Source organism: Geotrypetes seraphini, chromosome 4 (genome assembly GCF_902459505.1).
Source record: "Geotrypetes seraphini chromosome 4, aGeoSer1.1, whole genome shotgun sequence".
NCBI classification, from domain to species: domain Eukaryota; kingdom Metazoa; phylum Chordata; class Amphibia; order Gymnophiona; family Dermophiidae; genus Geotrypetes; species Geotrypetes seraphini.
The window spans coordinates 197,112,648-197,125,744 of NC_047087.1; the positions used below are offsets into that span (position 1 = coordinate 197,112,648).

Here is a 13,097-nt window from a genome sequence, read left to right on the forward strand (position 1 = left end):
TTTAGACCTGTCTTCAACCTACCCTTCATCTCCAAGATCTTGGAAAAAACTGAGTTAGCCCAATTACATTCCTTCATCGATGAACAAGGTGCCCTATCTGCCTTTCAATCAGGATTCAGGAAATTCCACAGTATTGAAACCGTCCTCCTCGACATCGTCAATGACTGCTGGAAACTCATGGACAAGGATAATGATGTCCTTCTGGTGCCACTGGATCTCAGCGTGACCTTCAACACTATTGACCATCCTCTCCTCATTGAGCGGCTCTCTGAAATTGGAATCCAAGACATTGTACTACGATGGTTCTCCTCTTTCCTAAATAACAGATCCCAAAACGTTCTCTCAATGATGTGCTATCGAAACCAAAACTGAATGTTCCACAGGGGGCCCTGTTATCTCCTCTACTATTCTATCTCTACATTAGCTATCCTAGAGATAGCCTGCAAATATCAAATAAGGATTCACTCCTTCACGGATGACAACCAACTGTTCCTACTGCTAGGAGAAACCCGTGATGCCCAGATTGTGAAACTCCTAACCTGCCTCTCGGAAATCAATACCTAGATGTCCGTCAAGAAATTACAACTAAACACCTCCAAGAAGGAACTCCTTTGGATCCACAAAGAACGCTGGGACTCGACTACTATAACTGCAAAAGAAAAAGTGTGTAGCTTAGGAATGCTCCTTGATTGCAACCTGTCACTTTCTGACCATATCTCCCAGCAAGTATCTTCCTCATTTTACTACCTATGACAACTCCAAAAATAAGGAACTACTTTTCAGAGTCTGACTTTACCCAACTACTCTATGCCTTAGTACTCTTCTGCATGGATTACTGCAATGTGCTATTCAGTGGTTTCATTGTGAAGAATGTACGTCTCCAGCGTGTTCAAAATGCGGCAATCAGGCTTCAGAAAAACCTCCGTGCCCTGTCTCCCAAGCTCTAGTGTAGGCTCACTGGCTACCTGAAGCCAAACACAGTGCCTTTAAGGGCCTGAAGCCAGCATTCAAATCCTTGCACAACATGGTGCCAGGCTACATGACGACTAAGCTTCCTCCGTATGTGCTGAACCAGTCCCTCTGCTCCCAGGATGAAATATGCCTCAAAATGTCCCCTGGTCATGCCCTTCAACTGCAAACCGCAAAGTGACAGCCCTACTTCCACTTCATACCAAGACACTGGAATCGACTGCCCCCACAGATCAGATCCCTTGAAGGACTCCTCAGCTTTAGAAAAGCAATAAAAACATCCCTCTTCACCTAAAACCCTGCCCATGACTGATAGGCTACAAAGAAATGTATATTGGTACTAGAACCAGATTACCACTAAAGTTAAATTGTAATGAAACAGATGGATTCCTGGATGGAAAAATTTAAACTCAAACTAAACTCTGGCAAAACAAAGTTTTTTGTGGCGACTGCTAGTAATATTTCTTCTGAACCTTCTATTAGTATAAATTCAACTCAGTATATAATTCATCCAACGATTAAAATTTGGGGAGTTATTTTAGACCAGCATCTTACAATGCATGCTCAGATAGAAGCTGTACTGCGTAAATGCCACTTCACATTATGGAAATTGCGAACAATTAGATCTTATTTTGAATTTACTGCTTTTAGATTACTGGTTCAATCGTTACTACCGAGTCTTCTCGATTATTGTAATATTATCTATCTGACAGTCACCAAGAAAGAATTTGCAAGCCTTATAATAATACAGAATACAGCGGTCATAATGATTTATGGCCTGAAGAAATTTGATCATGTTACACCCTTTTATCACATATTGCATTGGCTGCCAATGGAGGCCCGAGTATTGTTTAAACTAGGCTGTTTCTGTTATAAGGCTGTTTATGGTACAGCTCCTTCTTACTTAGTCAATAGATTTTCTTTAGCATCATACAGACATAGTAGAAGAACTCATCCTTTGTTTAATTTTCCATCTGTCCGGGGTTGCAGGAGTAAGAAATTTCTGAATGATACTTTGGCATCTCAGGCAGCTCTTCATGACAACGAATTCCGAATATTGTTGCTTACTACCCATTCCTATGGCCATTTTAGAAAACAATTAAAGACCTATCTTTTTTCTAAATATTTGACCGTTTAATAAATCATCTTATTTCATGTAACATATTTACATTTATAACTTTTTGTAAACCGCGTTGAACTTCTGGTTACGCGGTCAATATGCACTATGTTATGTTATGTTATGTTATATCATACACTGTAACTTTCTGTGTGTCAAATTAAGATAAAACTTCTACTGAAAATCTTGCACTGTACGGATAACTATAGCAAATTATAACCAGTAAACTGTATATTCTGTATATTAATATTAGACCCTAGTATGCATCAAGTTAGGATGAAAACTTGTATCTTAAACTTATACGGAAATTATGTATGTTAGACCTGTAACTCATTCAGAGCTCTTTGAGGACAACGGGATAGAAAACAAATTAAATTAATTAATGTATTTAGAGGCAAGGTTGGACCCTGCCACTAGGGAGCGCAATTATACAACGGGCATGAAAAATTAGGGGCCCACAAACTGTGCACTAAAATTACAGCATCTGAGTTCCATTACAAAAGAGAGCCTAAGTTGGCATTTGGTTACCAATATTTATGCACCAATGCTTACGCCAAATAAAAGGCAAGTTGTTAGCAAACCCCCCCCTCCCACCTCTTCAAATCTTCGCCAGAAGTAAGCAGGTTCTTCTACCCCTAGTTCCCACTGGTCTCATTCCTGCCTCTGACACCAATTCCTGCCCACTTACATAAGTTAAGAGTTGCCATACTGGAACAGACCACAGGCCCATCAAGCCCAGTATCCTGTTTACAACAGTAGCCAACCTAGGTCACAATAACCTGGCAAGATCCCAAAGAATAACCTAGAAATAAGCAGTGGATTTCCCCATATCCTTCTTAATAATTAGGCTTAATAATAGCCTATGGACTTCTCTTTTAGGCAGTTAGCCAAACCTTTTTAAAATCCTGCTAAGCTAACTGCTTTCACTTAAATTACCTGTCACCCCCAGATATTCAGTGGAAAGTTCCAAAATAGTGGGAAGGTCAGGGGTGGTACAGGGGGCAGCATTAGAAAGGATCATGTGGTTATGAGGAGGCCGGCAATATTTAGTTCTCAATATCAGCCGAGCCTGCATAAATTCTGGCAGCTAGCATGCATGGAATTAGCCACCAATATTCAGTGTGATTGTCCAGACATGGCTCAGCTAGAATATGAGGTGCTAATATTGCTAATAGAAACATAGAAACATGATGGCAGATGAAGGTCAAATGGCCCATCTGGTCTGCCCATCCGCAGTAACCATGACAATCAGTATTTTAAAAAAACACTGACTGCCATTAGCTAAATATACTGTATATATATACCCTAAGTATAAAATAATATATATTAAAATGTAAGTTTTTATTTTGAAGCTGAAGCTGTAGTTGATAAATTTTACTAACTCTGACCCCACCCAGAAGTGCTTCTAACTCCAATTCCAACTCCACAGTCCTGTATCTGCCAAAATACATTAGATCGACCTCACCAAGCCTGTCCACTTTTTGCTTGGGTCATTTTGTTCACAATACAGTTCTGTGCAGATAAAGTTGACAGGATAATGTGAGGATAGTTCTAAATGTGCAGATTTATTTGAGTAAAAGCTGATCTTACCTGCATAAACTATTTTAATATTGACCTCAGAACTGGTACAAGATAACCATTCGTTTTGCAGCTTCTCTGGTGCTGTCATTGTAAACATCTCAGGATGATCACACAAATAATGTATACAGATACAACTTATAAATACTACAAAATATCAAATACTTGCTGTACATCGTTTTCACCATGCTCATCAGATTTTCTGTGCTAAATTTATTGCTATTAAATTCAAAATTCAGTTATGCATTACACAGTGATGTGCCCAAATGCTAACAGCAGGCAGCATTCTTGAAGCTGAGCACGCTAAGGGCTCCTTTTACAAAGCCAAGGTAGCGATAATGTTACGGTAAACGCACCGAAGCCCATTCAATTCCTATGGGCTTTGGTGCATTTCCCAGGGCAGCATCACTACTGTGGCTTTGTAAGAGGGGCCCTAAGTGTCATCTGTGCCTTGCCCTCAGGATCCTGATAACCTCTTTGTATATTTTCCAGACAGTGAGGCCCTGATTCTGTATAGGACGCCCGGGAGAGGTGTCCTATACAGAATCGGGCCTACACTAACCATGTTACAGACGCCGGTTAGAGAATTGGGTTAGATTAGACGCGGCTGCTACACTTATCACGGCAAGGGATAAGTATAGCGGCCGCCTGTCCGATCGCTGGCAGGAGGGTGCCGAACCCCTCCTGCCGGAACGGTGCCCCCCAAAGGGATAAGTATAGCACCCCAAACTCACAATCGCCGGCAGGAGGGTGCTGAACCCCTCCTGCCAGAACGGTGCCCCCCAAACTCACAATTGTTGGCAGGAGGGTGCCCAACCCCTCCTACTGGAAAGCCGGACCCCCTCTGGACCCCCCATGCTAACGACCTCCCCCCCCATGACTCCCCTAACCTCCCCCCAACTAACCTTCCTCCCAAACTAACCTTTAAATGTTGGTCGGCTGCACGGGTCTTGCTGCCATCCAGCCGACAGGCCCGCCTCATCGAAATGAGACAGGCCCGCTCCTTCCCGGCCCATCCCCGCTAAGTCTAAGGCCTGATTGGCCCAGGCTCTAGAAGCCTGGACCAATCAGGCCTTAGGCATAGCGGGTCCGCATATCCCCACTAACCCTAAGGCGTGATTGACCCAGGCTCGTAGGCACCTGTCCAGTAGCAAGCAAGACTCGTCCAGCCGACCAACATTTAAAGGTTAGTTGGGGGGGGAGGTTAGTTGGGGTGGAGGTTAGGAGAGTCATGGGGGGGAGGTTGTTAGCATGGGGGATCCAGAGGTGGTCCGGCTTTCCGGCAGGAGGGGTTGGGCACCCTCCTGTCGGCAATTGTGAGTTTGGGGGGGTCGGCGTTCCGGCAGGAGGGATTCAGCACCCTCCTGCCGGTGAACGGACAGGCGGCCGTGACCGCTATACTTATTGCGGCAGGGAGATCCCTTGCCGCGATAAGTATAGCGGCCGCGTCTACTTACAATGTAGGCCAGCATTTTGCTGGCCTACATTTTAAGCGTCTCTTCCTCTACTAGGGAGACGCTTAGGGCCGCCTAGGTTCGCCTAAGGTCCTTAGGCGAGCTTAGGCGTCTTGCGGGCCTCCCTAGGCTCCCGGAGGCGCCTTCAATATAGGCGGCCTGCCTGGGGAGCATTTTTTTTTTTTTAAACGTGCATCCCGATTGGTTGATTAGACAGCTGTAGGACGCCTACAGCTGCCTAAAATTGGGACGGCACTTTTCAGAATCAGGGCCTGACTGTGGATCCATTCCTGGTGCTAGGTATTTATTTGTAATAGTATTACTGGTTAGCAACAAGGAGCTGAAGCAGAAGCCAGCTTATGCAATGCTCACGGTCTTATAGTGCACTCATGCTTCCGATGTGCTGTTTTTATTGCACTCCTGAAGAAAAGCTACATATTATCCTCTGTGGCTGGTGTTTGCAAAAGAATGAACAAAGAAAACCTACAGAACAAGAGCCTGGGTGGGACTGTTTTGAGTGAAAACAACAGTGTTGCTCTTGTATTGTTTTAGCTGTGTTTACTTAATAAAGCATTTTTTTGTTGTTGCTTTTCTGTAAAGAAAAGAGTACTGTATTTTGTGGTAAAATAAAAGAACACTGCCTTTCCCAGCTTCCTGTTTCTAATGTAATTCTTCTACACACTGAAGCTTAGCTAAAAGAGCCTTTTATCTTGTACTAGGACAGCACTTAGGGCTCCTTTTACTAAGCTGCGATAGCGGTTTTAGCACGTGCAGAATTGCAGCGTGCGCTAGACGCTAACGCCAGCATTAAGCTGGCATTAGTTCTAGCCGCATAGTGCGGGTTTAGTGTGCACTAAAATTCTGTGTGCGCTAAAAACGCTATAACAGCTTAGTAAAAGAAGCCCTTTGGATTTTGAGTTCTACTTGTAACATTGCCACTTACCGAAAGGGCTGGATTGCCTTCATCCTCTACAGTAATGAGCAGCTGATAGATGCTCTGCCGCTCACGGTCTGGAGGCGAGGGCCTTGTAGCAATCTCACCAGTAACCCGGTCTATTCGGAAGATGAGGTCCTCATTTCCCTGGGTGATGTAGTAGGAGAGGAGGCTGTTAAGCCCGATGTCCTTGTCTGTTGCCTGAACCCAAGTCACAGATGTGCCACCACCAACGTTCTGAAAAGCCACAGCAATTTAAAAAAAAAATAAAATCAGACTTAAAAGGTTCAGATAAAAATACAAGTGCAGCTATATTTTTATTGTAAACTAAAGATGGACAGGAAAGCATATTTATCTTCACAAGTTTGGAAAGCTAAAATTAATTATCCTGATATAAAGTAAAACAACTCTAGGTGGCTTGTTTTTTGATTGAGAGAGAAACAATTATGAAAAAAATGATTAGATGAACTATGAATACACCTTCATTCTGTTCACAAGTCATCTCTGAATGCTCCAGCAGCATAAAATATTAAAAATGAAACACTAGATCTGAAGATTCAGTTCACTGGATTATGGAATATGTACCATTGTATTTGTTAGTATGTACTTAATTTCTAATCTCTATAGATGTTTCCTGAAGGATCCCCTGACACCCACAAAAGAGTGTGCACACCAATAGAACTGGGACAGATGATTCTTTATTCACTATAAAGACCCGACACTGCCAGTATTTCGGCTCTTGGCCTGTATCAGGGGTCTCTTAAGATGTCAGTCATACAAATTCTTTACAAAAGAAGTCCCAATGTTAATTTAGACTGTTTACCATGATCTGCACTCGTCATGGCAAACAGCCTAAATTAACATTGGGGGGGGGGGAGGGGGGTTTGATTATATTCGCTCCATAAGACGCACCCTTATTTCCACCCACATTTTTGGGGAAAAAAAAAATGCGTCATATCAAGCGAAAAATACGGTATTTCTCTGTAACTTTATCGAGTGTCCCCTAGTCTTTGTAATTTTTGATGGAGTAAAAAAATCGATCCATTTGTACCCATTCTACTCCACTCAGGATTTTGTAGATTTCAATCATATCTCCCCTCAACCATCTCTTTTCCAAGCTCGGCTCCATGATAAGGAATACCTCTTGCACACATTTGGCATATTTTGGCACAGGTATGTATAATCAGAGGTGAAGACTTACCTCACTGACACTAACATTGTAGCCCATTGGGCTATTGATGATGGGTGGGTTATCATTCACATCCAAGATGTTGACAGTTAGCAAATGTCTTGTCTTGCGAGGAGGAGAACCACTGTCTGATGCTTGGATCTATGGAATAATAATGTAAAATGCATATTGAGTTGCTAAGTTCCAATGAAGCTTCCATTAAATTAAAGAGAAAGTCAGGTCCAGATCTTACAGCTCTCTCAGATTCTATAAAAGATGTGTAAATCGATGCCTACATTAATTACCTAAATAAGATTTAACAAGTTCATAATTGGAAAAAAAATTGAATTGGCCGATAGGCGCCTACCCAACTGTATAAAAGATAGGTGCTTAGGCCCAAATTCTGTATAGGACACCCGGTCCTAAGTGGCTTTTGAGAATCGCACACGGGCATCCTATATAGAATCGCAACTGTCCATGATTCTCTAACTGGCATCCATGTCATAAGCACTGGTTAGAGAATTGCGTTGCCGCTGAGCTGATTGCGGCAATCTCCCTGCCACCATCAGCTTAGCGGTTGCAGCAAGGAACCTGTATCCCCCGCTAAGTCGACCAGCAGGAGGGATGCCTACTCCCTCCTGCCAGAACCCACGAAGCTCCCCACCCTGAATGTCCATAGCTGGAGGAGTAATGAATTCCTCCTGCTGCTAGCACCCCATTGCCCAATCCCTCCTGCTAGAAACCCCCCACCCCCCGAGACTTTCCCTGGCAGGAGGGATGCCCAGTCCTTCTTGCTGGAGCCCTCCCACCCACCCCCAAAGATCACCAGCAGGAGAGATGCCCAGTCCCTCCTGCGGAACCCTCCCATCCTCTCCTAAGACAATCAGCAGGAAGGATGCCCAATCCCTCATGCCAGAACCCACAACCCCCCCTTAAGATCATCGGCGGGAAGGATGCCCAGTCTCTCCTGAAGGAAGCCCCCCTGACCCTCCCAGCTCACTTGGACCCCACCAGTACCTATTTTCTTTGGCTGGCCAGAGGGATTCTTATTCTCTCTGGCCGGTAGGCCCGCCTCCAAAGAAAAGCGGGCCTTCGCCTTCCTGATACATTGTGAGATGCAACGGGGAGGGGCCTAAGGCCCTGATTGGCCCAGGAGCCTACGTCCCCTCCCATAGGAGGGGCATTAGGCACTTGGCCCAACCAGAATCTTAGGCCTCTCTTCCAGTGCATTCTGGGATGCACTGTGAGTGGCCTAAGATTCCAATTGGCCAGATCCCTTAAGTCATTCCCATCGCCTAATGTTAAAACACCTAGTGATGCCTAAGCTCATTTAAGCATGATTCTATAATGTGCACCTAGCTTTTATTGAACTGCGCTTAAGCACCACACTAATCAGTGCCTAACTCGTAGGCACCACCTATACAATTAGGGCCAAAATGCTATTTTACAACAATGCATGTACCTTACAGAGTACAAAAGAGTGAAAGGGAATATACTGTATATAGGCAGAGCATTGAAGCTCCCACTTAGATGCGTAATTTACAGAATACTGTACAATTCACATGCTCTTGCCACATTACCCAGGCAGAGATATGCAAGGTTTAAGTCTGGTGTAACTACAGGAACGTCAACGCCCATGCTAGTATTCTATAACACAATCTGAGTGTTCAAATGCCATTATAGAGTAGGCTTCCACAGTGGCATAGAGAGGGTAAGAGGCACCCGGGGCGGTAGCGCCTCCCTCCGCCCACATGTCTTCCGCGCCCCACATGCCACACTCGCGCCCTCCCTTCCCACCCCATACCTCTTTAAATCTTCACCAGCATGAGCAGCTTCTCCAGCCTACTGCTCACACCAGCGCTGGCTTTCCCTCTGACATCACTTCCTGGTCCCATGATCCAGAAGTGATTTCAGAGGGAGCCAGGCTGGGGTGAGCAGCAGGCCAGAGTAATTGTTCAAGCTAGCAAAGATTTAAAGAGGTACATGGGGTGGGGAAGGGAGGGCATGAGCGTGGTGTTGGTGGGGGTGGAGAGCTGCTGCCGCCCCCACCAAGATGAGGGTCCATCTCCTCTTATTACCACTGGGCTTCCATTGTGCATCTTCAGAGTGCTTCAGTGGAAGCATGTAGGTCCAGTGCTGGGAACTGTCACTGCAATGGTTTAGCCAACCCTTCACACATTAGTGCAAATGAAGGCACCTGGTGCTATAACACAATGGAAGTCAATTCTGAATTGGAAGCCCAAAGAAACAGAAATACTACTACTATTTATCATTTATATAGCGCTGCTAGACATATGCATTAAAACATTCAAGAGACAGTTCCTGCTCAATAGAGCTTCAATCTAATCAAACAGACAAACAGGACAAGTAAATCTAGTAACATAAATAAATAAAAACCATAAACAGAAAATTATGCCCTGTGCCAAATACAATAGACTTGGATGATTGCCATAACTCATCTATCTCAGTTATTTTTGCTTCAACTTAAGGATCCACTTTTTCTCATTAGATCCAAAAGAGATGTGCACATTACCTTCAGTATGTACTGGTCTAGCAGCTCTCTGTCCAATGGCCTCGCCACAAAAACTTCACCATAAGTTATGTTAGTAGTGTGAATCTCAAAGGCATTAGCCACGTTTCCCGATATGAGAGAAAAGGTCACCTGCAAGAAGGAAGTAGAAGAGAGGAAATATGAAATAATTACATTTGATGCCAATAATAATAATAATCTGGGTTTATATAGATTTTTACAAAATTCCAGGGAACTTTATAAACATGGCACAAAGCCAAGTTATGCTCCCACAATGACCTCTAGTGGTTGGCTAAAGAACAGCAGTGGAAATACTGAAATAAGCTGTTAACTGTTCTGACATATCAGATTCATGCAGCTCTTTACATACTAGAGAAAAACTTCCAGTAAATTACAGGAAGGTTCCATCATGGCTTTATAATGAATGTTTATTGGAAGGGCATGCAGAAAGACCACACACAAGAAGAAAATGTGGGGAAAGCTATTATGGAGGAGATGCAGACTCAGTATAAATGTCTATATTCTTCATTGAAAGGCTTGAGAAAAACATTTTAAGAACAAAACTATGTATAAATGGTCACACACTTTGCTAAATAAGGTGGAGGACCTGGCAATTTTCCACAAAATCTATCAATACCATTCATCCATAAGACATGCAATTAATTTCAAAGAACAACTGTAGAATAAAAAATCCCAAACGTACCAATTAGGAGTATCTAATCATTCATACTATATATAATCTCAGCTTCCACATAAGGCAAGTGATTTTAATTTGAGAATCGTAAAATTTTTTAAGAAGACTGAGAATAATTCAGAATACCGTGGTTCGACTGATATTTGGTCTGAAGAAAAATGACCATATTAACCCATATTATCATTTGTTGCACTGGTTAGCGTTGGAAGCAAGAGTTCTATTTAAATTTTCTTGCATTTGCTTTAAGTTGATATCTCCTATTTTACTGATTTAGGCTATGAATGTATTTCACTGACTGTTCAGTTTCTTATGGTGTAAACCACCTAGAACTCTTGGTAATGGCGGTATAAAAGAATAAATTGATTATTATTATTATTAAAATTTGGATTTGTATTCATTTTGCTAAAAAAGGATTCCTATTATAATTAATTATATTCATGATTTTCAACACATATGGGGCCCTTTTACTAAGCGTCAGTAAGCACTAATGCATGGTTGCTACTGCTTAAAAATGGCATTAGTTGCACATGCTCAGGAATAATGCGCTAATAGCGGGTTCGGTGTGCTTCCCATGCGCTAAAACACTACTCCAAAATAGAGGCATATGAGCCTATAGCAGTGCAGATACAGAAACAAGGAAAGGATCCCAAGTAGTATAAAACAAAAAATCTTTATTCATAAAGACGACTACTGAATTAGGTGTCTAAATTCATTTTTATTTTAATTGGTTAATTGGCACTGATAATTGAAAGTGCCATTAAAAACTGATTAAAAACAAAAATATTAATTAGCATCTACACCAAGGCGTAGGGTTACAAGACGTGCAGATTTACCCGGACATGTCTTCTTTTTAGAGGCTTTTCAAAACCTGGCACCTTGTCCGGGTTTTGAAAAGCTGATGCAATCAGGGATGAGTCTGGAGTGCATCTGAGACTCCAGACTCGGCCCGAAGAGACGAGGTTTGCGTGAGGCTGGGGTTGGGGGGGGGGGTGGAACGGGACAGAACCAGGGCCCGGCATCTTCTTTTTCCAGATGCAAAATCTGGTAACCCTACTGAGGCGCCTATCAGCACCTACACAAAAAGTAGGCATAATTAGGAGTAGAGTTTGGGCATGGATTGAGTTAGGTGCAAGTAAGCGTTTATGCTAGGTGCTGGTATATTAGGCCAGGACAATCCCGGTCCTTAACATTATGATGCTTACCAGTGCCTAACTCACTTTAGGCATCTCTAGCTGCAATTCTACAAATGGCGCCCAACTTTGAATGATATGTGCTGGTGCCATTTTCCATGGTGCCTACTGAGTTAGTTGCCATTTATAGAATCAGGCCCAAAATCCTTAAAAATACCCAATGCAGAGCACATATAAATAAAACATACAATTTGCCATAATAATACAAAAATAATCAAAAGGAATCCAAGATAAATCAAAGTAATATCCCTCAAAATAGGGGTGAAGACACTGACGGAGACCCGGTATGGACCACTTTAAAAGTGCATCGCCACTTTAAGACTTTAGAAAGTTTGCGATAGCCCGAACCACGCATGCGCGAGTGCCTTCCCGTCCCTCAGTTAAGATAAGCCAGCTACGAAGCCAACCCAGGGAGGTGGGTGGGTTGTGAGAATATCTGCTTGCTGTCCCTGGATGACACCTGTTATGGTAAGTTACTGTGCTTTATCCCAGGACAAGCAGGCAGCATATTCTCACACATGGGTGATGTCACCGACGGAGCCTCAGTACGGAAAGTTATACATGCTGTGTTGATTAAAAATTAAACATACTTTTTTAAGACATATACCAGTTAAATTTTTACTACAATTAGCAGAAGTAGCCTTCGAACAAAAATTTTTTGTTTTGATAAAGTATTTTTATCAGCAGATAAAGACGACAGCTATGGGTTGCACCAAGGCACCCTTGATTGCAAATTTATATATGGCAGAGTTTGAGAACATATTTTTGAAATACATCCATGTAGTAGACAGTTGTGTAGCTGGAAAAGATATATAGATGATATTTTTATTATATGGACTAGTACTAAGGATGAGCTTTTAGAGTTTTATAATTGGCTCAACAAGCTGGATTGTAATTTGAAATTTCATATCAGCTACAGTAAAGAATAGGCTTATTGGATATTTTACCCTCCCCCCTCTTCTACAAAACCACATTAGACTTTTTTATCGTTGGCCGCGGCGGTATTAACTCTGACTCTCATAGAATTCCTATGAGCGTAGGAGCTAATACTGCTGCAACAAGCAATAACAAAGCCTAACGCGGCTTCGTGATGGGGGGGGGGTTTAATTACCCTGTTTCCCCGATGGTAAGACACTGTCTTATTTTTTTTGGAAGGCCAAAATATGCTCTAGGGCTTATTTTCGGGGGGATGCCTTATTTACCCATGAAGAAGACTACAGTACACAGTTATTGTTGAAAAAAAACAGAATTTTATTACGTTCGCGATAGGTATGTTCGCAATGCGTTCGTTGGAGGAAGAAAACGGTCGGCTGAAGAATCGGTCGGCTGAAAAATCGTACCGTGTATGGCCAGCTTTATCCATCATACCATATATTGTACCATTTAATGTCCCCAATGTTCTCCATCAGGGAAACACAGTAAAGAGATTATTCTGTAGTGCAGCATCAGAGGGGACTTGACAA

General features: G+C 42.8%; 1 protein-coding gene across 1 annotated transcript in view; it reads right to left on the reverse strand.

The window, feature by feature from the left end:
* Window positions 1-13,097, reverse strand: part of CDH23 (cadherin related 23) — a 1,673,137-nt gene that overhangs the window by 358,935 nt on the left and 1,301,105 nt on the right. Inside the window, exons 35-37 of the mRNA XM_033942780.1 lie at window positions 9,754-9,882; window positions 7,254-7,382; window positions 6,062-6,289 (exon numbers count right to left, since the gene is read on the reverse strand). Of these exons, the coding sequence (XP_033798671.1) occupies window positions 6,062-6,289; window positions 7,254-7,382; window positions 9,754-9,882 (486 nt within the window). The remainder of the gene's footprint in view (window positions 1-6,061; window positions 6,290-7,253; window positions 7,383-9,753; window positions 9,883-13,097) is intronic.